The sequence below is a fragment of the Hibiscus syriacus genome, unplaced genomic scaffold, assembly GCF_006381635.1.
Source record: "Hibiscus syriacus cultivar Baekdansim isolate YM2019G1 unplaced genomic scaffold, ASM638163v2 tig00110895_pilon, whole genome shotgun sequence".
Lineage (NCBI taxonomy): Eukaryota > Viridiplantae > Streptophyta > Magnoliopsida > Malvales > Malvaceae > Hibiscus > Hibiscus syriacus.
In genome coordinates, this window is record NW_024062903.1 from 881,406 (window position 1) to 907,331 (window position 25,926).

Sequence of the window (25,926 nt, forward strand, 5' to 3'; positions counted from 1 at the left end):
AGTATATCATCTTTCTTACAAGCTTCTCATTAGGGATTACTTATCCATATCCCTTGAGACCGTTGACAGTCACGGGAAATCTATCCGTCATAGCTTTGATGTCTTCATCGGGTTTCATCTTGATGTTCTCGTAGCTATGGTTGAGAAGACTTTTCTTTGATTCCCTCACTTCATCGGTTCCTTCATGAGTGACTTGGAGCTTATCCCAAATCTCTTTGGCACTGGAACAAGATGAGATTATTTCATATTCATTGGGGCCTAAAGCACACAAGAGAATATGTATAGCCTTAGAATTAAGCTGGAACTTTTTCTGCTCTTCTTTACTCCAATCGTTGTACTTGTCGGGTGGAGATGAGTAACCATTCGTAATTGTGTACATCATCTTATTCTTCCAATGAGCATAATTTGCTCCATAGAAGAAGGGTGGCTTGTTGACCGGTCGCGAATCCATAATAGGTATATCTTCAAGGTAATAAGCACCGGTGGTTGAAGCCATTTCTTTTTTGGTTGCGTCAGGAATTGGTAGAGCTTCTTCGAGGATCGTATCAAGGTGGTTAAACGTTCTAACGAGTTAGACTCTGATGCCAATTATTGAGATTTTTGGAAGCTCGAATCGATAATCGGAACGGTTTGTAAAGAGGGGTCGGAACTGTTTTTGTGTTTAGGGAGTAAAGAGATTGAAAGATAGAGAATTGCACAACGATTTATAATGGTTCGACTTCTCAACCGAGTCTACATCCACTACCTTAGCTACTCACCAAAGATTTTCAAACAAATTCACTAATTTGTTCTTTCTTTTTCAAGGACAAAGAGATAACCTTTACAACTCCCTAGTTTTTCAATGGCTAAACTAGAACCTTTCCCTAGCTTTTACACGGGCTTAGCTAGAGCATTTCCCCTTTACAAAATGATAAAATAAGTAAACAAATAAATCTCTCAAAGGTATATGTTTACAAGAATTAATCTCACTAAAACAATATTTACAAGAGAGAATGAAAATAAGAATGAAAAACTTCTTCTCTTGTGTTTGATTGCTTGGATAGTTGTTCTCTTGCTTCTTCAAGTGTCCTCAGCTTGTATTTATAGATTGGAATGAGTTTGAAGTTGTATATAGCCGTTGGGGATATTTTGGAGCCATTTGGGGATTATTTTACTACAAAAATAGGCTGCCCAAAACAGAGTGTATTGGTACACTATCAAGGTGCATCAATACCCCTTCATTAAATTCGAATTTTATAACCGTTGGGCTGCGTGAACAGTGAGTGCATCGGTACATTGTAGCAGTGCATCGGTACACCTTTTACATTCGATGTTTTTGAGCATCGAGTATTGTTCACCACTATTCAAAAAGTATCATTACTGTTCAAATAGTATCAGTATTATTTATACAGTACATTACTATTCATAAAAACATTTTTGTGCTCAATTTCAAATTAAATAGAATTTGAATTATTTTTAAACCTTTTTAAAAACTTTGAATAAATTCAATTCAAGTCCAAAAACATTTTACCTTTAACTTTTTTATATGGAAACATAATTCAACATATATAGTTAAAACCCATGCCAAAATCGACCATTTCCCCATTTGTTTCCTTTATTTTTCTATCAAGGGGAGAGAGAGAGAAAGAGAGTAAAAGCTCTCAACTCTCTCCTCTTCCCTCCTTATTTCCATGCCGTAGGGAAGAACAAAAAAGCATGGCTGCCGTAAATCGACGACGATAGTGGGGTGAAACCAAACCCCAAGACTCCTATTTTTCCTCTACTCTCCAGAGCCCACCAAATCAAACCATTTTACCCCTCAATTCCCCAAATCGACACAAGAAAGAGAAGGCTTTTTTACCTTTGGTGGGACCTTTTCTTGACTCTGATGAAACCAGCGACACGGTCGACAAGGAAAGGTGAAAGTTTTTTTTGCTTGGTTTTGATTATTTTTTCTTTGTTTTTTTCTTGGTTGTTCGAAGTGGTCATTGACTTTTTGGTTCCCTTTTCTTTTTTTGGTTTGTTCAAATTCCCCCCAAATCTCTGGTTGCATGTTGAGTTATAGATGATTTTAGGGTAGGAATCATGAGATCTATTTTGGTATGGGAATAATTTTCCTCGATTTATCGGGATTTAGACGAACTTTTTAATGGGTTTTGGATTTGGGTTGGTATTTGGTTGATTTGAGTGTATTTTTTCATTGTGCGTCTGATTTGTTGACGGCGACAACGTGGAAGTCCTTCGGAGGCGGTTCATGCTACGAGGAGCAAAATGGTGAGGCTTACGCACCGATAAGGTGGTCGATTATCACGGGTGGCGGCATTTGGCTCCTTCACATGTTAAGGTAAAAACATTAATTCATCACAGATCTGGATCGTTGGATGGGTCCAAATCACACGGCTAAGATGGTGCGGCGCCAAAGGTTAGGGATGAAAAACCCTAACCGGGTTTGGGCTTCCAAGCGGGTTTTATTCCTGGGCCGAGTGGACAATTGTATCGGGCCTGTGGTGTTTGTATTTTGGGCTTGCTGGGTTAGATCTGTAAAAATATAAAAATATTATATGTTAGTGTTTTATATTTTATTACTTATTTATTTCATATATATTTAATATTTAATAATAATTAACAATAATAATAATTAGTAATAACAATAAATATTAATAATAATAATAATTAATAATAGTAATTAATAATCATAATAATTAATACTAATAACAATTAATATTTATTAATAATATTAATTAATAATATGCAAAATTGACTTTTGGACAAAATTAGGTGTATACAAAATAAATACTATTCCTTATGGCCCCATTCTATTGAAAAGATCAAGATTTTTTTTCATCTGCCTACCTACCTATTGTTAAATTCTCTCAGGTTTAAAACCTACCAAGACTTTATTTCAAACAGTAAAATAATACTTTTAGGTTCTATTTAGAATTTACATAATAAGAAAATGGTTCGAATTTTAAAATAGTCTTTTTGGTTTACATTTATAAGATCTTATTATTGCATTCAATGTTTATTAATATATTTTATCAATTATATTATAGTTGAAATCAATACTTATAAAATTTTAAACATATAATTAATTTAATAAATATACATTTAATATTTCGACTATCATTTTTATTTTGGTTTGGTCACTCAAGTATTTTTTTAAGTCATACCTAATGTTACATTTTAATATCATTTTGATGATTCGTCATAAAAAATTAACATAATTATTGATGTGATATTTTTTATTTTTCATTGATGATATTACATTATCTTATTATGATACCTCAGTATTATCGTTAATTTTTTTTTAACAATAGACAACTAAAATACATTAGACTATAATTTTAGAAAAGATATAGCTAAATGATTAAAATATAATAAAAGTGATAGTTCAAATGCTATAAGTATAATTTACCTTAAGTATTTTTTTTAGAGAAACCCTAAGTATTTTTCAGTTAAAGTGAAGGTGGGGACATAATCGCACACAATAATTAGATTTTATGGTAAATTACGTATTTAATATTTATTTTATTAGTTTTGGTCTGTTTTATTACTTTTTTTTCAAAATTGAAGACACCAAATTTTGTCCTTTATTTACATTATAATTTATATTATATGATATAGTTCACATATTTACATATTTGTTACAATTTGACAGGCCCAAAACCATAACATGCGTGGCCCAGCAGCAGCCCGTTACACCCTATGTTCCCAAAACACGTGGTCCACCAGAGCAAAACCGGGTTCACGACCCGAACTAGCAAGCTAGGGTTCCAGAACCCTAGCCTTTTTTCCACTTACGCCGCTTCACTCCAACCGTCTGATCCAGGGATGATCTAAAGGCCCAGATCGAAGATGAAACTAGGGTTTGACTCTAGTTGCTTCCAGCCGTTTCTCAAACCCTAGCAGTTTCTCACCAGCGCCGCATCACCAAGACTCCATGGGTATCACACCGCTTCAGCCCTTCTTTCACGTTGTCAGCACCGAGTTTCACGGCAAGGTACACCATTCCTCACGCAACAACGTGGATGTTTGGGACACCAAAAAAACAGCAAACAAGCCATTAGTTTAGTTCGATTAGGACTCCGAAAATAGACTAAAAATAGGGATTTATAAATCCTATAAATGGCATGTAATCGAACACACATTATACAGGCGATTTTCACAAGAGTACTAGGAACAAAATACAAACAAGAATCAGCCGAATCATTAAGGCATTTGTAACATTTTTGAAAGAAATAAAAAGGTGAAAATTTTTACCTTACTCGCTTCATCGTTCTTGCATGCTTGTTTTTTCCGATTTGAAACTCAAAGAGCCGATGACCAGAGGGGGTTATTTTCGAAATTATTTTGTCAGATCTACACCCCCACGAGGCATATTTTGAAAAAACTAATTTGATATTTGAGTTGGGGAGGCGAAGGGCTTTCGAAGAACAAAAAAATCAGCTTTTGTCGCCGATGGCCGACGGCCGGCGTCGATCAACGGCGATGGCGAGGCGACGTACGATGGCCAGTTTCTGGGTTTGTTTAGACCCACGGCCATTTTTCTTGAGTCTCAAGAACACATGAGAGGAAATTAAAACAGGGGAAGGGGATTTTGGTTTGAAACGTGAGAAATAAGCATTTTTTTAAAAAAAAGTTGGCTTTTATACTAAAGCCCATGGAGCAGATCAGTGACCCGTGTGTCGACCATGACCCGGGAAGGATCCGCGTGTTTTGGAATTAAAAGGGGTTAATCCCCAATCCAGTTCTCATGTTTTAAAGCCTTATCTTAACCCTATATTCATCTTAAATTGATCTTTAACTTTGATTTTCTTTTGATTTGGCCACCCAACTTTCTTTTATTTCAATTTAATCATCATATTTTTATTTATTTTATTTTTTAATTTATTCCTATTTTATTTCAATTTAATCATCATATTTTTATTTATTTATTTTTTATTTTATTACTTTGGTTATACGTTATTATATATATATTTCCATTTATTATTATTATTATTTATTATTAACGTGTATATATATATTTTTCTATTTTTATTCATTTTTTCCTTTATTATCATTATCCTTATACCTACTCTTTTTATTTTTTTTCTATGATTACTATATTTATTTATAAACTATATTATATATATATAACCAAACAAATTTGTTGTTTTCTAAGCTTTTCTTCTTAGGCCCCCTTGTTTCATGCATCATCTCTCTCACCATATTTTTCCCGGTGAATTGATGACAGTAGGGCCCTCCTTATTTTGTTTTATTTCTTATTTTCTTTCTTTGTTTTTTATCACGTTTTATATATATATACATAGATATTTTATTCTAACTTATCTTATTTATTAAACACTACATTATGTATATATTTTCTTTTCTTTCTTCCCTTCATTTTGTTTTGTTTTATTTATTTTATTGTTTTGTTTTATTTTTTATTTTATTTATTTTACTTTGTTTTCTCTTTTTTCGTTTTATTTTATTTTATTCTTTATCCATTTTCTGGTTCTTATTTGTTTTTCTTGTTTAATCTTGAATTTAGCATGGTTATTTTTTTTAATTTCGTTAGTAAACTTGTTTCCCTTACATTATTTTATTTTTATTCCTCATTATTATTATTTTTTCATGAATTTTAATATGTGCGCTTTATCTTTATTTTCAATTAATTCCTCATCATATACATTCTTTAAAACATTGTAATTTAACCCTTTTCGGTTTTCTGGTTCAACCTTTTTATCTAACATTTTATCATTTAAGGGTATTTTCGTAAATTTTTTAAGGGTAAGCAATTTTGATCACTATTTTGACCTTTTAATTTAACTTGCAATTTTCTTAACTAAAACAACTGGAAATTACTTAGTACCGAAAGGGCAGTTCAAGAGTGCTAACCCTTCCTTGACTGTAACCAACTCCCGAATCCGACACATCTTTGGTAAGACACAGATCAGGTAAGAAATAAGGTATCAGATCAACCCATTTGTTTTAGATAAATGATCGGTTGCAACTCCAATCCGTTTAACCTAAGTTGAATCCTAATTCCTGGCCCAACCGAAAGACGGTTCCGACAACCTGACGACTCCGCTGGGGACAGGTAAGTGAGTCAGGCTAAGGTAATTTCCTAATGTCTTTTTAACGAAAAAGGCAAGTTTAAATTTTAAGGTAACATTTCGATCCTTATTGCTTACTTTTGATTATATTTTCGAGTAAATAGTTGTATTAACCGTTTTCTAATGATTTCAGCTTTCCAAACTTGTTTTTCACTTAAGGCTCTAAACTCGAGCTCCAAACCTTATTTAAGTGGGGGTGAAAGCGACGCCTTCGTGTGAATTTATTCACCGCACAGGCCTAGCAAGTAGCCTTCGGGATTCATATATCTTATGTCTTTGTGTGAATTTATTCATCGTGCGGACATAAGGGAATGTTTCCTCTCGAGTTTAACTTAGTCCACACAAGCTTGTAATTGGGTTAGGACTAAGGGTATGGTAAGCCCAAAGGGGCGCCGATAAGGAGAACTCGGGTACCATTTTTTAGAACCTAAACCAGGAGACTATGGAGAATTAGAGGCCACCCTGAAACCTCATTTCAAACCCTAGGCTGCCTGAATTATTTCCTGCTTTACTTTCTGTTCAAAGCATGCGAATTAGACAAATATGCGGTTAGGATTTGTTTGAAATTAGCATGTGGGATAGAGATCATGTCCGGGTAGGAATAATAAAGCATGTCGGGTAAGACTTTTCATTTTCATTATTGTTTTGATTTACCTCACTAACTCTTTTCATTTTTTTCTTTCATTTTAATTTTCATCATTTGCATCATTCAAAAGAGGTGTTGATCCATCCAAAAACGTGTTCGTTAAACAGAAATAATTTGCATTAATGGACAAAGAGGTTGTAATACAAGAGATGAAAATGCAGAGGACAATCTACAAGACGACTATATGTCACATTCAATCCAGAAGAAGTGGTACCCACAATTGAAGAGTATATCACTCTGCTGCATTATAAAGGACTCATAATGAACCGGGTCTACATCAAGCACAATGAAAGTCTATCTTTGAAGAATTGACTCGCAGAGGTTGCAGGGGCAAGATGAAGGCTATTGATCTTGGGAGTCCCTTCAAAGACAACAATGCCAAAACGATAGCTGAAATTGGAGACCATTACTGACGAATTCAAGAAACAGATAAATGAACTTCACATAGTTCCTATCAATTGAGGGTTCCAATGACGTATTCGTTGGGAACAGGTTCAACAAAAGATACATGTTAGAGATGTAGTCATTCGAGACTTCTTGGACCAGGACAAAAAGAAACTCAACATTTGCACGGTTCATCCAGAAAAGCCGGAGCGGTTCGACAGGTATTCGACGAAGTCAGAATTGCTCAAATCGAGGAGAACATGTTAAAGCTCCAGAGAGAGTTGGAAGACAAGATAAACCAGAGTAGTCTGAGTACTCTAAATACAATCATGAAAAACCAAGAGTCCTTAGTCGATCAAATTGTGGTCAAGTTGTCCAGTCTATAACAGACCAGTGCGCATAGGGCATGTTCACTGGAAGGGGTAACTATACCACCAAAGGGAAAGCCATATCTGTTGCAGATGTATAAACTTCTGCGACTAACACTGACAATCATCCGGAAGATGATCATATCCCAGATTTTGACGATGAGGATAAGGCAAATAAGATGGAAGAGAAGATCAGGATGTTAGAAGACCAGATGAAGATGGTTAAAGGTGACCATGATTATTATGGAATAGATGCCATTAAGCTGAGCCTAGTTCCAGATTTTGTGCTTCCACCAAAGTTCAAGGTCCTTGAGTTCGAGAAGTTCGACGAGAACAGTTGCCCCTCAGCCCACATAATTATGTTCTGTCGGAAAATGACAGGGTATGTGGGAAATGACCAACTCCTGATCCACTGTTTCCAGGAGAGCTTGTCTGGTTCAGCTATCTGGTGGTACAACCAGCTCAGCCGAACTCATATCAAGACATGGAAAGACTTGACTAAGTCTTTCTTGGAGCATTATAAATATATTAATGATATGAGACCAGACCGGGTTATGCTACAAAGCTTGGGGAAAAAGCATAACAAAAGTTTCCAATAATACGCACAGCGATGAAAGGATTTGGTTGTGCAAGTTCATCCACCCTTGGATGAAAAGGAAACTAGGAATCTATTTGTACAAACCCTGAAAGTACCTTACTTCGGGCACCTAGTGGCAATCACATCGGGAAGTTTCTCAGATTTAGTTATGACTGGTGAGATGATCGAATTGGCCATAAAGAAAGAAAAAATTGAGGGAGATGACTCCAGTAAGAAGCCTCCCATGAAGAACAAAGAGAGATAGATCAACACTTACAACGCCAACAAAGGTGTTACAATCTCAAGTTCAAAAACCACTACTGTTGTACCATCCGAAACTTCTAAACAAACTCAAACAGAACCAATGAATGAAAGAGAATCTTACCTGACTAATATGGGGATTAGACCTCATAATATTTTCCATGAAAAGATTCACATCAGTAAAATCCCAATGACATATGAGGAGTTGCTCCCAATGCTAGTTGAGAATAATCTTGTGACTCCGGTTCAATCCAAACCTAGAGAGGCCCCATATCATGAAGGCCATGATATTAACGCCATATGTAACTATCATATTGGGAGCTTAGGGCACACCACTGAGAACTGTGGGGCATTGAAACGTAAGGTCCAAGATCTGATCGACTCAGGGGTATTAAATTTCAATGTGTAATGGGGCATTCTGATCGAGTTGATTGGGGCATCCATCAGGAGTTTTGATGTATTCTCATCTTGTTTGAAATTGTTATTCTTTTGTGCTTCTTATGTTTAAAGGTCACTTGACATTCAAACATTTTTCTTCCTTATGAGAAAATGATAAAATTTTAATCTTGAAATCCTCGAATATCACCTTAATCAAAAACTTTTTAATAATTGAGGTTGTAAATCTTTGACAAATGAAAAGATTGAACCCTACAAAACAAGGACCACTTTTGATCCAGAACATACACTGGAATACATACCATTCTCTTACATGAACCAAGCTAGCCCTCTCCTCGCATGTATATCCAATCAAAGAGCGAACAGAATAGGGTAACTAGCACATAAAATGGAAAAACTAATTGGTTTATACCTTTGTTTATGACGTTCAATGATGATCATGATCTTATTAGATAGAATGGTCAAGTAAGTGAATCTAGTTTAGATCAATTGCTTGGGAATTGAACTCTAACGATGAGATTTTCTGACTTTCAACAAACACCTAGACTATAACAGGTTCTCCTTAACAAACTTAAGAAATTGGATCCATATACCCAGATTATAATATTATATATATACTATAAAGCTTGAGTTGTCCCTCTAAATCAATTGGTTAAACGCCCCGACTTTATGGATAAGATTAAGCTAAGCCTAATAAAGGTGATTATAATTTACAATAAAACTTGAGTTGTCCCTCTAGAGAAATTGGTTAAACGCCCTAGCTTTATGGATAATATTCAGCTAGCCTAATAAAGTCGATTATAATATCTATACAATGATATTAAGTTGTCCCTCTAGAGCAATTGGTTAAACGCCCCGGCTTTATGGATTCAACTAGCCAGACAATGGCAAATTTAAATAAAGAGTTTCGGTAAAAATGGACTAAGGGAGTTGAGGAACACCTGTTATAGTCTAATTCACACGAACACTCGGAAATCTCATTTTTAGGCCGATATTCCTGCACTACCTTGACTAGGTGAACCTACGAAGCTTAAACAAATGGAATATTTCAGAGAACTGAAACAAAAGTCTTCTGAAAGGTCTAGCCATTGATTATGCTAGTTGTATCATTTTGTTTGCCTCTGATTAAAATGCCAAATCAAGAAAGAGGGACATGCCATGATCTTCACGATGACCAAATCGATGAAATAAACCCACCTCTAAATCAACTTTTCGATTTTGATATCTGTCAAAGATTTGCAGTTATCAAAGTTAAAAGAGAATTTGATTCTTGTGATATCCAATGAACTCTTGTTTTATGATTTGCTTCAATTGTGAAACCTAGAATGGGACAATATTTTTCAAAATTCCTCTTGATATTTTTCAAAATTTTGAAAATTCAAAGGAAGAAAAGAATTTTCAAACAAGATAAGTTCTCTGGAAGCATATCTTGGAATTCAAAAAATATCTCTCCCAAGCTCAAGAACGAAACTGAGGCAAAGTAAGCCATTTTTGGGGGAAAATTTGATAGGGGAAGAAAAAATTATCTTAGGTTGAGGTTTGCAAGAGTACACCCTGGTGGAAATAAAGATAAAATAAGTCAGGGATAGAATGAAGAATGCACACACAATCATTCCTCTCACATATCAACATATACATCAACACATACATATATGACGCATGAAATTTGTATCTTTGCATTCATCATCATGTGTAATAAAGACCTTGATTTTTTCTCTCTTGAGGACAAATTCAATAAAACGGAAAATAAATTTCATCTTGGCATACATCAAACATCCATCATCAGGATAGTTACATCCAAATACATTTTACAGATCTTTCAGGAGAAGATGAGATTAAAAGACAACAAGACATCCTCATCAAGAGGGAACAATCATCTTCATATTCAACATTTCCAATATAAATTTTGTCTCAGTTGAGACAGTCTCATTTAATGCAGATGGTTTATCTCGCTTGATATTGTTTTTCTTAAAATAGACTTTATCTCACTTGAGACTATTTTACTCGAAAGAAGATTTCTTTCACTCAAGTTTTTTTTTCTTAAAACAAGATTTGTCTAACTTGAGACCATTTTCACTCGAAAGAAGGCATTTCATTTCACTCAAAACTGTTTTTAATCTCTCTTGAGATAGTTTCCCTCGAAATAAAAGATTTTGTCTCGCTTGAGATAGTTTCCCTCGAAACAAAATTTTTTATCTCGCTTGAGATAGTTTCCCTTGAAACCAAATTTTGTCTCCCTTGAGACAGTTTCTCTTGAAACATAAACATTGAAAACATTTCCCTTGAAATGAATTTTGTCTCTCTTGAGATAGTTTGCCTTGAAACAAAATTTTGTCTCCCTTGAGACAGTTTCTCTTGAAACATAAACATTGAAAACATTTCCCTTGAAATGAATTTTGTCTCTCTTGAGATAGTTTCCCTTGAAACAAAATTTTGTCTCCCTTGAGACAGTTTCTCTTGAAACATAAACATAGAAAACATTTCCCTTGAAATCAATTTTGTCTCTCTTGAGATAGTTTGCCTTGAAACAAATTGTCTCCCTTGAGACAGTTTCTCTTGAAACATAAACATTGGAAACATTTCTCTTGAAATGAATTTTGTCTCTCTTGAGATAGTTTCCCTTGAAACGAAATTTTGTCTTCCTTGAGACAGTTTCTCTTGAAACATAAACATTGAAAACATTTCCCTTGAAATGAGTTTTGTCTCTCTTGAGATAGTTTGCCTTGAAACAAATTTTGTCTCCCTTGAGACAGTTTCTCTTGAAGCATAAACATTCAAAACATTTCTCTTGAAATGAATTTTACCTCTCTTGAGATAGTTTCCCTTGAAACGAAATTTTGTCTTCCTTGAGACAGTTTCTCTTGAAACATAAACATTGAAAACATTTCCCTTGAAATGAGTTTGTCTCTCTTGAGATAGTTTGCCTTGAAACAAATTTTGTCTCCCTTGAGACAGTTTCTCTTGAAGCATAAACATTCAAAACATTTCTCTTGAAATGAATTTTACCTCTCTTGAGATAGTTTCCCTTGAAATAAAATTGACTCCCTTGAGACAGTTTCTCTTGAAACATAAACATTGAAAATATTTCCCTTGAAATGAGTTTTGTCTCTCTTGATATAGTTTACCTTGAAGCAAATTTTGTCTCCCTTGAGACAGTTTCTCTTGAAACATAAACTTTGAAAACGTTTCCCTTGAAAAATAAAATATTTGAATCAGTTTCCCTTGAAACGAGTTTTTGAGACAATTTCCCTTGAAACACCCACATTTGAGATTGTTTCCCTTGAAACGTGTTTTGTCTCTCTTGAGACAGTTTCTCTTGAAACACCAACATTTGAGATTGTTTCCCTTGAAACAAATTTCATCTCGCTTGAGACAATTTTCCCTTGAAACAAGAAATTTTATCTCACCCGAGAGAGTTTTTCTTAAAACAGATTTTCTCTTGAAACATAAACTTTGAAAACGTTTCCCTTGAAAAATAAAATATTTGAATCAGTTTCCCTTGAAACGAGTTTTTGAGACAATTTCCCTTGAAACACCCACATTTGAGATTGTTTCCCTTGAAACGTGTTTTGTCTCTCTTGAGACAGTTTCTCTTGAAACACCAACATTTGAGATTGTTTCCCTTGAAACAAATTTCATCTCGCTTGAGACAATTTTCCCTTGAAACAAGAAATTTTATCTCACCCGAGAGAGTTTTTCTTAAAACAGATTTCTTATTCATTTTCATCCAGATGTTGAATATTTGACAGGAATTCCAAAGTTAGCAGAGGTTTCATTACACAATTCCATGTTGAAGTAGAAGATTTCAACGAAAAATCAATTCACGTCTTTATTTTTTAAAGAAGTGATCTCAACAAAGATCCGAGAACCTTCGGGTCAATACCTTCGGCTACTTCAAACACAATTATTACTAACACGTGATAATCTTTTACATGTTTGAAAATCTTTAGAGAAAAGATAAACCGATCAACACTCCCAGTAGAGAATTCATAATGAAAAAGATTGTTTAACTTTTGCTTGATTCCATCACCGAAGGAGTTGGATCGGTATCAACTTCTTGCTCGATTCATCACATAGGGGGTTGAATTAGTAACACCTGTCTTGACTGATCAACATTTCTGGAAGAAAGATCAAGATGAAAAAACTTGCGACTTGAAGAACTGAAGATGAAGACTCAACCAAGAGAACAAAGCAAAGATGGCATCATTTGTAGCAAAGAGCATACGATTCTAACTTCACAACGAAGGGTATCGTACCCCAACAGATCGGCCCAACTTCACGACGAATGAGTCTTCTGTAACACAACAACACTGAAGTCTTCAGGTCAAGTTTCAGCTTCACGACGAAGTATCTTGGGCTAGAAGACGATCCAAGAGCTACTTTCTAATACTCTGAGTTCGATTTCAACTTCACGACGAATGATTTCGTGCTCATAATTTCCAATCCGACTCAACCTCACAACGAGGGAGTCATTTTGGGATTCAATTTGAATTAACAGGTCGGTCATTACATCGGATTTCAACTCTACAACAGAGGACATTCGATATGGACGACATTTGTGTCTTTTTATCTTTGCTCTATTTTTGTTACATGATAATGAGCAAAGAGGGGCAATTGAAGACACCAAATTTCGTCATTTATTTATATTATAATTTATATTATATGATATAGTTCACATATTTATATATTTGTTACAATTTGACAGGCCTAAAACCATATCATGCGTGGCCCAGCAGCAGCCCGTTACACCCTATGTTCCCAAAACACACGGTCTACCAGAGCAAAACTGGGTTCACGACCCGAACCAGTAAACTAGGGTTCTGGAACCCTAGCCTCTTTTCCACTTGCACCGTTTCACTCCAACCGTCCGATCCAGGGATGATACAAGGGCCCAGATCGAATATGAAACTAGGGTTTGACCCTAGTTACTTCCCGTCATTTCTCAAACCCTAACAGCTTCTCACCAGCACCACATCACCAAGACTCCATGGGTATCACGCCGCTTCAGCCCTCCTTTCACGTTGTCAGCACCGAGTTTCACAGCAAGGTACTTCATCCCTCACGCAACAACCGCAACAACGTGGATGTTTGAGACACCGAAAAAATAGCAAACAAGCCATTAGTTTAGTTCGATTAGGACTCTGAAAATAGACTAAAAATATGGATTTGTAAACCCTATAAATGGCATATAATCGAATACACAGAAGACATACGATTTTCACAAGAGTACTAGGCACAAAATACAAGCAAGAATCGGCCGAATCATTGAGGCATTTGTAACGTTTTCGAAAGGAATAAAAAAGCTGAAAATTTTTACCTTACTCGCTTCATCGTTCTTGCATGCTTGTTTTCCCGATTTGAAACTCAAAGGGTCGATGACCGGAGGGGGTTATTTTCGAAATTATTTTGTTAGATCTACACCCCCCGAGGCATATTTTGAAAACTAATTTGATATTTGAGTTTGGGAGGCGAAGGGCTTTTGAAGAACAAAAAAAATCAGCTTTTACCGCCGATCAACGGCGGCGGCGAGGCGGCGCACGGTGGACGGTTTCTGGGTTTGTTGAGACCCACGACCATTGTTCTTGAATCTCAAGAACACATTAGAGGAAATTAAAATAGGGAAGGGGATTTTGGTTTGAAACGTGAGAAACGAGCATTTAAAAAAAAGTTGGCTTTTATACTAAAGCCCATGGAGCAGACCGGTGACGTGCGTGTCGACCCTAACCCGGAAGGATTTGCGTGTTTTGGAATTAAAAGGGGTTAATCCCCAATTCAGCCCCCCTTATTTTTTAAAGCCTTATCTTAACCCCATATTCGTCTTAAATTGATCTTTAACTTTGATTTTCTTTTGATTTGACCACCCAACTTTATTTTATTTCAATTTAATCCTCATATTTTTATTTATTTTATTTTATTTTTTATTTTATTACTTTGTTTATACGTTATTATATATATTTCCATTTTTATTATTATTATTTATTATGAACGTGTACATATATATATTTTTCTATTTTTATTCATTTTTTCTTTTATTATCATTATCCTTATACCTACTCTTTTTTATTTTTTTCTATTTATTTACTCATTTTATTTTTATTAGTATTAGTATTAATACTATATTATATATATATAACCAAACAAATTTGTTGTTTTATAAGCTTTTCCTTCCTAGGCCCCCTTGTTTCATGCATCATCTCTCTCACCATATTTTTCCCGGTGAATTGATGACAGTAGGACCCACCTTTTTTTGTTTTATTTCTTATTTTCTTTCTTTGTTTTTTTATCACGTTTTATATATATACACATAGATATTTTATTCTAACTTATCTTATTTATTAAACACTACATTATGTATATATTTTCTTTTCTTTCTTCCTTTCCCTTAATTTTGTTTTGTTTTATTTATTTTATTTTTTCGTTATGTTTTGTTTTTTGGTTTTTGATTTTATTTATTTTACTTTGTTTTCTCTTTTTTCGTTTTATTTTATTTTATTCTTTATCCATTTTCTGGTTCTTATTTGTTTCATTATTTGTTTTTCTTGTTTAATCTTGTATTTAGTATGGTTATTTTTTTATTTTCGTTAGTAAACTTGTTTCCCTTACATTATTTTATTTTTATTCCTCATTATTATTATTTTTTTCATGAATTTTAATATGTGCATTTTATCTTTATTTCAATTAATTTCTCATCATATACATTCTTTAAAACATTGTAATTTAACCCTTTTCTGTTTTCTGGTTCAACCTTTGTATCTAACATTTTATCATTTAAGGGTATTTTCGTAAATTCATTAAGGGTAAGCAATTTGGATCACTATTTTGACCTTTTAATTTAACTTGTAATTTTCTTAATTAAAACAACTGGAAATTACGTAATACCGAAAGGGCAGTTCAAGGGTGCTAACCCTTCCTTTACTGTAACCGACTCCCGAATCCGACACATCTTTGGTAAGACGCAGATCAGGTAAGAAATAAGGTATCCGATCAACCCATTTGTTTTAGATAAATGATCGGTGGCGACTCCAATCCGTTTAACCTAAGTCAAAGCCCAATTTTGGGCCCAACCGAAAGACGGTTCCGACAAAAATCATACCTAACATTTATTTTTTGTTTCATTTTAATACTTTGCCTTTAAAAACTTAAATGTGTTCAGCACTTAACCGTCAGTTTTGATCCGTTTTAGTACCTAAACTTAAAAAAAAATAATTCAAAATTTAACATTCAAATTTGAAAGTAGTATTGAAATAAACAAAAATTAAACTTTAGGTATGATATTGGAAAAAAATACAAATTTTAATACTAAAACGAACCAAATCTTGATAATTTAGATATCAAACACATAATTTTTAAACTACTGCATAATAAAAACCTACACAACTTAATATTGTTGGAGCAATTATTAAAAAAAACTTGATTATTAAAAATGAATTCATATTTGATAATAGTTTTCTAAAAGAATTGATTATAAATATATAAAACTTATTTCTCACAATTAAGTATTTTCCTGAATGAGATTTTGTTTCAATTAAAGTTTCTAAGTGAAACTTTTTTTCAAATAATTTCTTATTTAAAAATATATGGATATATTTGATTATAAAATTTTAAATAACGATTAAGTTGAGATAATATTTTACTTAAAATTTTAATTGAATATTGTTTATTTCAATAAGGGATCAATTTATTATATAAATTGTCATCATATATTAGTTTAAATAGTTATATGATTTAATATAATAATGATTTTAATCCTCAAAATTTATACAACCTATCAAATTGATCTTAATTTAAAACAATTTTATAAATATAATTTTTTATATTTTAAAATTTCATCTTTTTTATTTCTTTTAATTAAAGTCGTTAATTTAATAGATATGTAACTTTTATATTAATTTCATTTATTTTTAATAAAAAATAAAACTTCGAATCATTAAAAAAATCATTATACCTTAAAGAATGTTGATACGAGAGGAAATAAGAAGTTAAGCAGTCATTATTATTGAAACATCATCATGACCCGAAGGTCACAAGTCTGAATGAACCGAGATGGGTTAGGTAAAACACAATATTTTATCGCTATATCTAAAAAAAATAAAGCAAACAAAACCGATCTAACGAACTCGGGCCGGCATAAGACAGAATATTCCAATTAAGAGATAAACTTATAAAATTTTAGAAGAGATAAATCTATAAAATTTTAAGATAAAAATAAATTATTGATAAAAAAATAAAAATAAATTATTTAAAATATATAAACATTAAATTTTTAAGAAATACGACTACTTCCATCTATTCAACTTTGATCCATCCCTAGATATATATGTATGCTCATGTTTATAGATATTTCATAGGTGTAAAAAATATGAGACTTGGTATTGGCTTTTGTGGAAGTTTTTAAAAGAAAAGCTACCTGTGATATTCATTGATACGAAATACGAGTACAACACAACAACAACATGGTTCGCATTAGCATTATGGTGAATAATAGTAATGATAAACTTATGAACACACCAACAGAGAAATCCGCAGTTTCTGAATTATTAGTCCAATAACAAATATTGGGTTAGAATTCCAGGTTTTGTCAAACAAAACGACTGAGGATTTCTTCCACAGTGGTGTATTTCACTTCAGGGTATAGCTCAGAAGCTTCGAATCCTATTGATGGTTCGATCTCAAAGTTGGCTCCATCACCATTGATAAAGATCGAGTGACTGATGGCCAAGAAAATATTGATTGGAATCGGAGACTCTGCAATGCATGAATAAATTACAAAGCATAAGATTTGCATGAATTGCTTGAAAAAATTCCAAATAAGAGCCAGGAGATTTTATCAACCTCGGATCTGTTTGAGAAGTTGTTCCTCTGGAACGTATGTTTTCTCAAGGGTCGTGCCAATCAATTTCTCCCACAGGGCGACGAGTTCATTGAACGAGTAGGTGTTCTTGGGAGGCCTGATGAAGAGGGTCTTGTTCACCGCTCTTGAATCGTCAACGGTTTTGATAGTGTAGGTTCCGATATCGGATTCGTCGTTGAAAACAGCTGCAAAACGAAATGGATGCAAATGGTGATTACAGTTGCTTTGTTTAACCTGTCTTGGTTAACTTTCAGATTATCAATACTTTGTTTACCTTTAGCATTTCCATCGCCTTGGATAACGACCTTGTCTCTTGGAGGAGAGGTGGCTCCTGGCTGTGACAAAGTAGGAAGAAAATAGCCTGCAAAGCAGTTAGCAGGCACATAAGTGTAAGGGATCCCTTCAGCCTCGATAGCACGTCGGATTTGAGCCTTGATTCCGAATGCTGATTTCGCAGGCTCAATGGCGTTATTAAGGTCAACGTCCGTTCCAAATTCCGATGGCAAAAATCTCTGATCAAATGAAGATGAGACAATGCTAGTTACCAGCTAACTTGCTGCAAATTTCTTGGTCACCAATTAGGCAATTACCAAAATGTGTTCAACTCTCATATATGTGTACAAAAATGTAAATTTAAAACTGTTTAATTTGTGCTGTCATAGACGATTCATACCCGAATTCTAGTAAACACATTTACTTAGAAACATAAAATAACTTGAAAATTTTCAAAGTACCAAAGACCAGCAAATAAAAAACAGAACAAATTGAATAAAAATGGAAACGGAGAAGCACCAACCTTGACATTCCCAGCTTCTTTAATGGCAGCAATGATCTTAACTTGATCTGCAATCTGCATTTGACCCACGGTTGAAATCACCACATCGACTTGCTTGATTGCCTTAACCAAACTGTCATGATTGTAAAGATCCCCCTGCATTAAATGCCCACAAAATCAAATTAAAGAATTTTTTTCGCAACCATGATCAATTTATGTGAACTCGATCGAAGACTACTTACGATCAAGATTTGGACCCCTAAGTTCTTGAAGTTGTCGATGATTTTACCCTTAACAGGGTCGGAGATGGTGCTCTCTCTTACTAGGGCAAAAGTGGGGTGACCCTCTTTTGCACTGGCTTCGACGATGAACTTTCCGATGTATCCGGTTCCTCCGATGATCAGAACCTTGCTCTTCTCTGCCATTGATAAGCTTCTTCTGCCACGTGAGCGACAACTACGTTGATACGAAAGAAGAGGGTTTGGATTATGTGATTTCTTTGTAATGGGACTTCAACAAAAATGATCCCTCTATTTATGGAGCCTTCTTGATGTGATGTAGTGCCTGCCACTAACATTAATTTAATATATACTATTATTTTTTTATCAATTAGTTTAATTTTATAAAAAAATAAAATATTAAAAATATCATTAATCCTTAGAAAATCTTGGTATGAAAGCAACTAAGATGTTAAGGAGTCGTTATTATTGAAATTTGAAACATCATCATGACCCAGAAAGTCTGAACCGAGCTGGGTTTGGTGAAGCACAATATTATTATCTTAGAAATAAGGGTAAAGTATTGCTCGACAATATAATAAAAATAAAAAATTGATTCATAAAATATAGTTAAACGACTTTGAAATTATATTTTATCATATTTTAATTAATATCTTAAAAAATATTCTGATTTTTTCATTAAAAAAATATAAGTATGGAATATATGAATAGTCGAGTGATTATTTTATAACTTTTAATAATTGAGAGACTCAACAAAATAACGACCTATAATCAAAGAATCATTTGTATTTTTTAATAATCAAGTAACTCAACAAAGTAATATCCTATAAATAAAGGATCATTTGTGTATTTTACCCTTAGATAAAGGAAACAAAACCGACCTATTCAACATCTAACATGACATTCTAGAAGACCGGATGAACCTGGTCAACATATTTATTTCAATACATTTGGGCCATTCCGATACAATAGTTGGTAAGTTTTCATTCCAAATATACTTGAAAATATGTCAAAATTACAATGCTCTATTTCAAAGATGGCAATAAACAATTAAACTTGCCACCAACAATCAGAACTATTTAATCTATTCTCGACGGTAACATGTAATTAAATTGTACGAAAATGTGCAGTTTTATAAAAAAAATTCATTAAAAGTCTTATTGATTTATAACTTTATTAATTGATTCGATAATAAAAAATATCAATGTTCTTTCATGGTTCAAAACTTAACATTTATCTTAAAAAGATAAATATTTATTTACATAATCAAAAGAGAATACTTGGTAGTGAGTTAAAGATAAAATGAATAATTATCGACTCAGTCCAATTGTCATATTTTCTCCACTCAAATGATTACCCTCGAATGAAGGCGATCACTTTAGGTTATTGAAGTGTTTTTCATTTTAATTTTATTTTAGGATATATGTTTAGGGTTTGTAGTTTTTTTTTCTCCTAATAATCTGAGGTGGTTATAAAATAATATTTGTTTAAATTCATTTATAGTCATTGACAAATGCATACTACAAGAAAATATACCTTTAATGACACAAGAACTATGACACACGCTAATTTATGACTTGCAAAAAATGTGTGTCATAAAAAAATGTCATGTTTCTTAAAATTTGAACGATTTATGACTTACAATAATATATGTCATATTTAATAGTCATAATCCAAAAAATTTAACAAAACACGGAGCACACTTTTCATATGTCATCTCTAAAAATCGTCTTTTAATTTCCCTATAATTTTCATCACGTACACATGCTTTCCCGCTTCTAATCCATTTTGTGTTTCAAAAACAAAATTTTCATTCAAGGATACTGGGACAAAATGGAAAACAACTTCGTTCTCCTGTGTCCCAGTATCTTATTCGTTATCCTCTCCTATCCAGTATCTTATTCGCTATCCTCTCCTATCCAAGTATCTTCAACTCCATTTTGTCGTTTCAAAAATGGCGGCACTCGTTGCGGGGACGCCATGGATGAGAATTAGAGTAATCCCTGAATTCGCTCCTCTGCTTATTTTCCGGTGCCATTTTCGTAGAAATTTCTCCGTTCGTGCTTCAATTGACAGCAATGCACCAGTCAGAGTCCGTTTTGCTCCTTCTTCGACCGACAATATCCACGTCGGCGGCGCTCGAACTGCTCTCTTCAACTACTTATTCGCTAGGTTTTTTTCCTCTCTTTTTTTACATCTTGTGCGTTGTTATCTTGTTTCTAACTTCGTAGAATTTTTATGATTTTCTCTTTTCTTCTCTTTATTTTTTCTCTTAAGATATAAGGGAGGAAAATTGATGCTGAGAATCGAGGATACTGATTTGGAGAGGTCGTCGCGAGAATCGGAGGAGGTTGTTCTTCGAGATTTAGCTTGGCTTGGACTTGACTGGGATGAAGGTAATATTTATATGTCATTGCCATTGTCTTTCCGCTTTAATTAAATTGGTTTGAAATTTATTGCTTCAAATCTTCAATTTTACATGTATGGTTCGATTGTGTTTGTCACTTTTAGCATTAAGTTGATATTGATTCTATCACTTGCCACGTAGGCCCTGGCATTGGTGGGGATTATGGTCCTTATAGAAAATCTTAGAGAAAATCTATGTATAAACAATATTCTGAGAAGCTCTTAGAATCTGGTCAGGTTTATCGTTGCTTTTGTTCCAATGAGGTAATTGATTTGAAGACATTGCAAATGTGAGATATTTGTACCTTGAATGACAATTTTTGTCCTTCATTTCATTGGAATGCCTCTAGGAATTAGAATAACACTATTCTTTTGGAGACAAAAGTGTGAATTTTGTGTCTCACAGAACATAACCTTTAATTCAAATGAACTATGATTATGTGTTTCGAAACATGCTCGGATTTTAACATTTGACTAATAAGGTTTTTTGTCTGTTGATTTGAGGATTTTTGACGTAAAACATTATTATCTTTAAGTTTCAGTGGTCCATCAACAACAGAATGTAGATATATCTGTAATTTACTTTTACAAGCACTAATTTGTTTGATAGTATCATGAAGGTTAGCTGGAAATTGGACACACTTGGGGATTTTGTTATAATGAGGAGCAATGGTCAAGCTCTTTACAACTTTTTTGTTACTGTTGATGATGCTACCATGTTTATTTCACATGTTAAACGGTAATTGAGAAAATAATTGATTATCTTTTTGATACATCTAATATATGTTCTGTTACAACATTTTTAGTCCTTTGTTCTCACACTCTCTATACTGGCATTTCAGAGCAGAAGAGCATTTACCTAATACTCTAAGTCAAGCCTTAATATACAAGGTAATGTTAATGGGCTTCAGTTATTTATTTACTTTTGTTAATATTTAGTGGCTTTTGAAGTTTCTGGTTTCATTTCACCAATATAAGGAATCTAATCTTTAAACTGTAAAAAAAAATTGCTACAGGCTTTGGGATTCCCCATGCCTTCCTTTGCCCATGTTTCTTTGATTTTGCACCTTATAGGAGCAAATTGTCAAAACGTCATGGTGCAACTTCAGTTGGTCAGGTAGTTATCTTCATTATACTTTGTTTCATGGAAAATATTGTAAAATAATTGTATCATCTCCTTGGTTTCCATGGGGTCTACAATATCTTTTTCAATTGAGGATTAAAAGTTTCCACATTTAACAATTATGTTGTTCCAGTTCAGAGATATGGGGTATCTGCCTCAGGCAATGGTGAATTACTTGGCACTTCTAGGTTAGGGTGATGGAACTGAAAATGAATTTTTCACCATTGATCAACTTGGTTAGTTTTCCCTTTCACTTGTATTGATCCGTGTGCCTCTCTATTTCTAGCTCCACAAAGAAAGTGGAGAAATGTTAATGTTGTATTGGATCACATGCATCAGTTATTAAGTGGTGATGAAGGTGGTATACAGCGTTGCATTCAAGATGTAGTTTTATGAGCACCATAGAATTCTTACTTGTGTTGGACAGGTAGGTTCAGACTCATATCAAGGATCAGGGGCACTAACTATGTTTCAGGCCATGAGACACCTTGTTGGTTCGTTAGCCAATAGTTATGTCGGTGACTCGGTGAAAATGCCTTTGACCGTGCAATTCGCCTATCTTTTCTTGGTATGCATATACTGGAAGCTTTTAATTGCACAACTGAACTCTTTGTAATGCTTTTGTTCAGAATTGCGTTAGCGCTTTTATTTCTTTTGAGAATATTTATTCATCGTCTTAAAAGGGAAAAGAGTACCTTTTTAGCGAGTATGTATTTTTATTCTATTTTTAGAAGGAGAGAAATGTCTTAACCTTTGCATGTAAAATATGTAAAACAGGGAAAAGGAGTATATTTGCATGTTGAATATGCAAAATAGGAAAGATTAGTAAAATAATAGGCATATCAACTGAGCTCGAGTGAAACTTGAGCTTATCACGGAGGATCAGTCATGTTAACATGGCAGTTATTGTTTAATCCAAAAACACCTTGTCGCAGCTTATAGACCGACACTGTTTTTGAAACTGGAACAGGCAGCTATGAGCAATCACCTATGCTTTGTTTAAGCTTCTATTTGACAATTTCGAATGGACCGAGCTTTATAACCTTTTTCACTTAAGTCTCATGAACTCAAAGATGAAAGATGGAGCTTATGAGCAATCACCTATGCTTTTTCTCCTCAGACATTCAACAGGTAATTTATGTAATTATTTTTATTTGCATGAATTGCTTGAATGAACTTGCTTAGTTTAAAGCTAAATATGTTACATTGATTGAATTAAAATTTTATAAGCACATTTTTTAGTTACGTTTAGAACAGTTTATTACATTCTGGGCCCTTAGCTAGATGATGCTAGATTCTATATTGTTGAATTTTTGTGAAGGATTTCCAAATGAAATATATTGTTTTTAGTCAACTAGTTTTCTCATTTCTTTTTGTAGGACATTCTAGAAGTGAAAATTTATGCTTCATGTAGCAGTTTTATTTGGATTTATTTGTAAAACCACATTAGTACTGAGAAATTGGATGGATGTGGGACCTGAGATCAATTCTTATATTTGTATATGAAAAATTTGCAATTCTTTTGAATGATTGAGAATCTGCTGCTTTTTATAAAGACATTTTAGATATGTGTGTCTTATTTAGTTGATTATTCTTGCATATACATGGTGTATTTGTATCAGATTATTGCTTCTTGGGATATATGATTCTTAATCCCTTTATTCTTATCTTTTCAACCAAGGCTGATTATTTTCTATTTTTTTATTGAAGATATATGATTCTCCACTGGAATATCTAAACACTGTCTCTCTTGCTCTAAAAAAGGATTATCAAACAAACATGTATCCTTAATCGTATCCCTATAACTAGGGGAAGTTAATGTTTGCAAGCATTAAGAAAGCAGCTTGGATAATCCTTCACGTTGTATTGCAGATTGATTCCTGGAGTTCTTCAGCTACCTACGAACTCAAACTTGATGGTTGATGAAACACAACTAGAATCAGGAAGCCTCAACTCCATTGGAATTGAGAATACAAAGTTGCTGAAAAATCTGATAGAGTTTCAAAAAGTAAGTTGTCACTTGATTTGTTGAAACATGAGTGCATGTTTGTGCATAAATATACTGGACCAAGGAAGGTGTTTTCAGAAGTTTAATGTGTATATTATGAATGTGTTTGTTCTATATATTGCAAATAGTTTTAATTGTTACAATTATTTTCAATTATTTCTTTTGTACATGCCCAGATGGCAAAGGCATATTAATAGAACTTTATTATGCCGTGATATTTTGTATCGACATATAATTACAATATTTTTGATAACTTAATGTGAATATATTGTATGCAAATAGATTGCTTATATATAATATTTTATATATATTTAGTATTATGAGGCATTAAATGTAATTTAGTTTGATTATTTGTCAATCTACAATATATATATATATGTATATGTATATATATATATATAAAATTTATGAAATACAATCACGATACATGAATGTGTGTCATCTTTTTTAATGATGTGTGCTTCAATAACACGCAATGTAAGTCATACATGCGTGTCATATATTTATGACACAAATGTGTGTCATCTTAATTTATGATGGGGCTTCAATGACACTCAATGAACGTCATAAATGCGCGTCATAAATGTGTGTCATAAATGCGCGTCATAGATTTATGACACACAATTGCGTGTCATCTGAAATTTATGTCGGTGGCTTCAACGACAGACATTTGTGTGTCATCCGCACCCATAGATGGCGCGCAATGCGCGTCATTAAAGGGGGTTTTTCTAGTAGTGACATACACCTGTAGATATAACTACTTGAACCTAAGACTTTTAGGGAAACAATTCATTTAACTATTGAGACCATTTGATAATAATATCAAACCTATGTTTTCTCATTAGAAGTATAATATGTCTTAATAATGCAACTCAATACTTGTTGGTTATTGAATTATTTTTTAATGCTAAATTATTCATTATACTAAACTCATAATTAATTAAAGTAGAGAGACATGTTCAAGTACATTCAACCTTGTAATGATCAAATTTGTATTTATTGTTTACATGTTGATGGAGCTTTGGATGAATTGGTTAACTAGAAAATATGGGTTCGATTAGGCTAAGTTTGGACTTGTTAGATGAGAAATAAAACAAGTTAAGTAAAAAGAAGACTTTAGGTGTGAGTGAAAGAAGAAGGACTAAAGGTGTAATTGGACGTTAAATTGAAAAGAAGACTTTCATTCTCTCGCTCCCTCTCTGAATGAACAGTCTGGATTTTTGAAATTATTAGATACTCTGAGATAGAGTTTAAATAATTCGAATTGATGAGTCACGTTATGTCAACCTAATACGTTATAATTTTTTCAATTAAAGCAAGTAAAATGAAATTCAATCCAAATCGAGTCTATTAAATTTATTTAAATTAAATTAAAAAATATGTTAAATTTAGATATTATCAACAATATGATTGAATTTTTAAGTTAAAACATATAAATTTAGGTTCATATAAATTTGTAAACTATTTCCAATACAATAAGAAAAATAGAATATACTTTAAATTTAATAATTTATTTGTTTAAGGCCTTAGATTTTTTTTGATTTGAAACAAATTTAAGATTTTTATAATTTAATATTTTTATTACAAAATATATAAATTTATTGGATCAAAATGTAACTTTTTACATGGATAGAGCTTGGTTAATGCCCAAGTTCCAAATCTAAGTTGGATAGGGCAACAAACAAGTAGGGATCGACCTAGGTAATGACGGGTAGGAGAGGTCCTCTTCCTTAAAATTTTAAAATTATCATACATTTTAAGTTTATTTATTTATTTTTTATTAAAAATATATTTTCTTCTTTTAAAATTTTATAAATT

General features: G+C 33.1%; 1 protein-coding gene and 1 pseudogene across 1 annotated transcript; one reads left to right on the forward strand and one right to left on the reverse strand.

The window, feature by feature from the left end:
• Positions 1-17,094: 17,094 nt before the first annotated feature.
• Positions 17,095-18,825, reverse strand: LOC120146095 (eugenol synthase 1-like). Its single transcript, XM_039159751.1, has 5 exons — positions 18,575-18,825; positions 18,354-18,488; positions 17,832-18,069; positions 17,539-17,742; positions 17,095-17,451 (listed from the first exon to the last, which is right to left on the reverse strand). Exons 1-5 carry the CDS (start codon positions 18,755-18,757, stop codon positions 17,285-17,287), a joined length of 927 nt encoding a protein of 308 aa, XP_039015682.1. The 5' UTR covers positions 18,758-18,825; the 3' UTR covers positions 17,095-17,284.
• A 1,700-nt stretch (positions 18,826-20,525) lies between these two features.
• On the forward strand, positions 20,526-24,302 carry LOC120145922 (annotated as a pseudogene).
• Positions 24,303-25,926: the final 1,624 nt, after the last annotated feature.

What these genes read in the sequence shown, in the direction of transcription:
- LOC120146095 (XM_039159751.1), bottom strand. Translation starts at nt 18,757, where the DNA reads ATGGCAGAGAAGAGCAAGGTTCTGATCATCGGAGGAACCGGATACATC. An exon ending in AGGCGATGGAAATGCTAAAG is followed by an intron (nt 17,743 to 17,831) that starts GTAAACAAAGTA and finishes TTCGTTTTGCAG; the next exon opens with CTGTTTTCAACGACGAATCC. An exon ending in ACTTCTCAAACAGATCCGAG is followed by an intron (nt 17,452 to 17,538) that starts GTTGATAAAATC and finishes CATGCATTGCAG; the next exon opens with AGTCTCCGATTCCAATCAAT.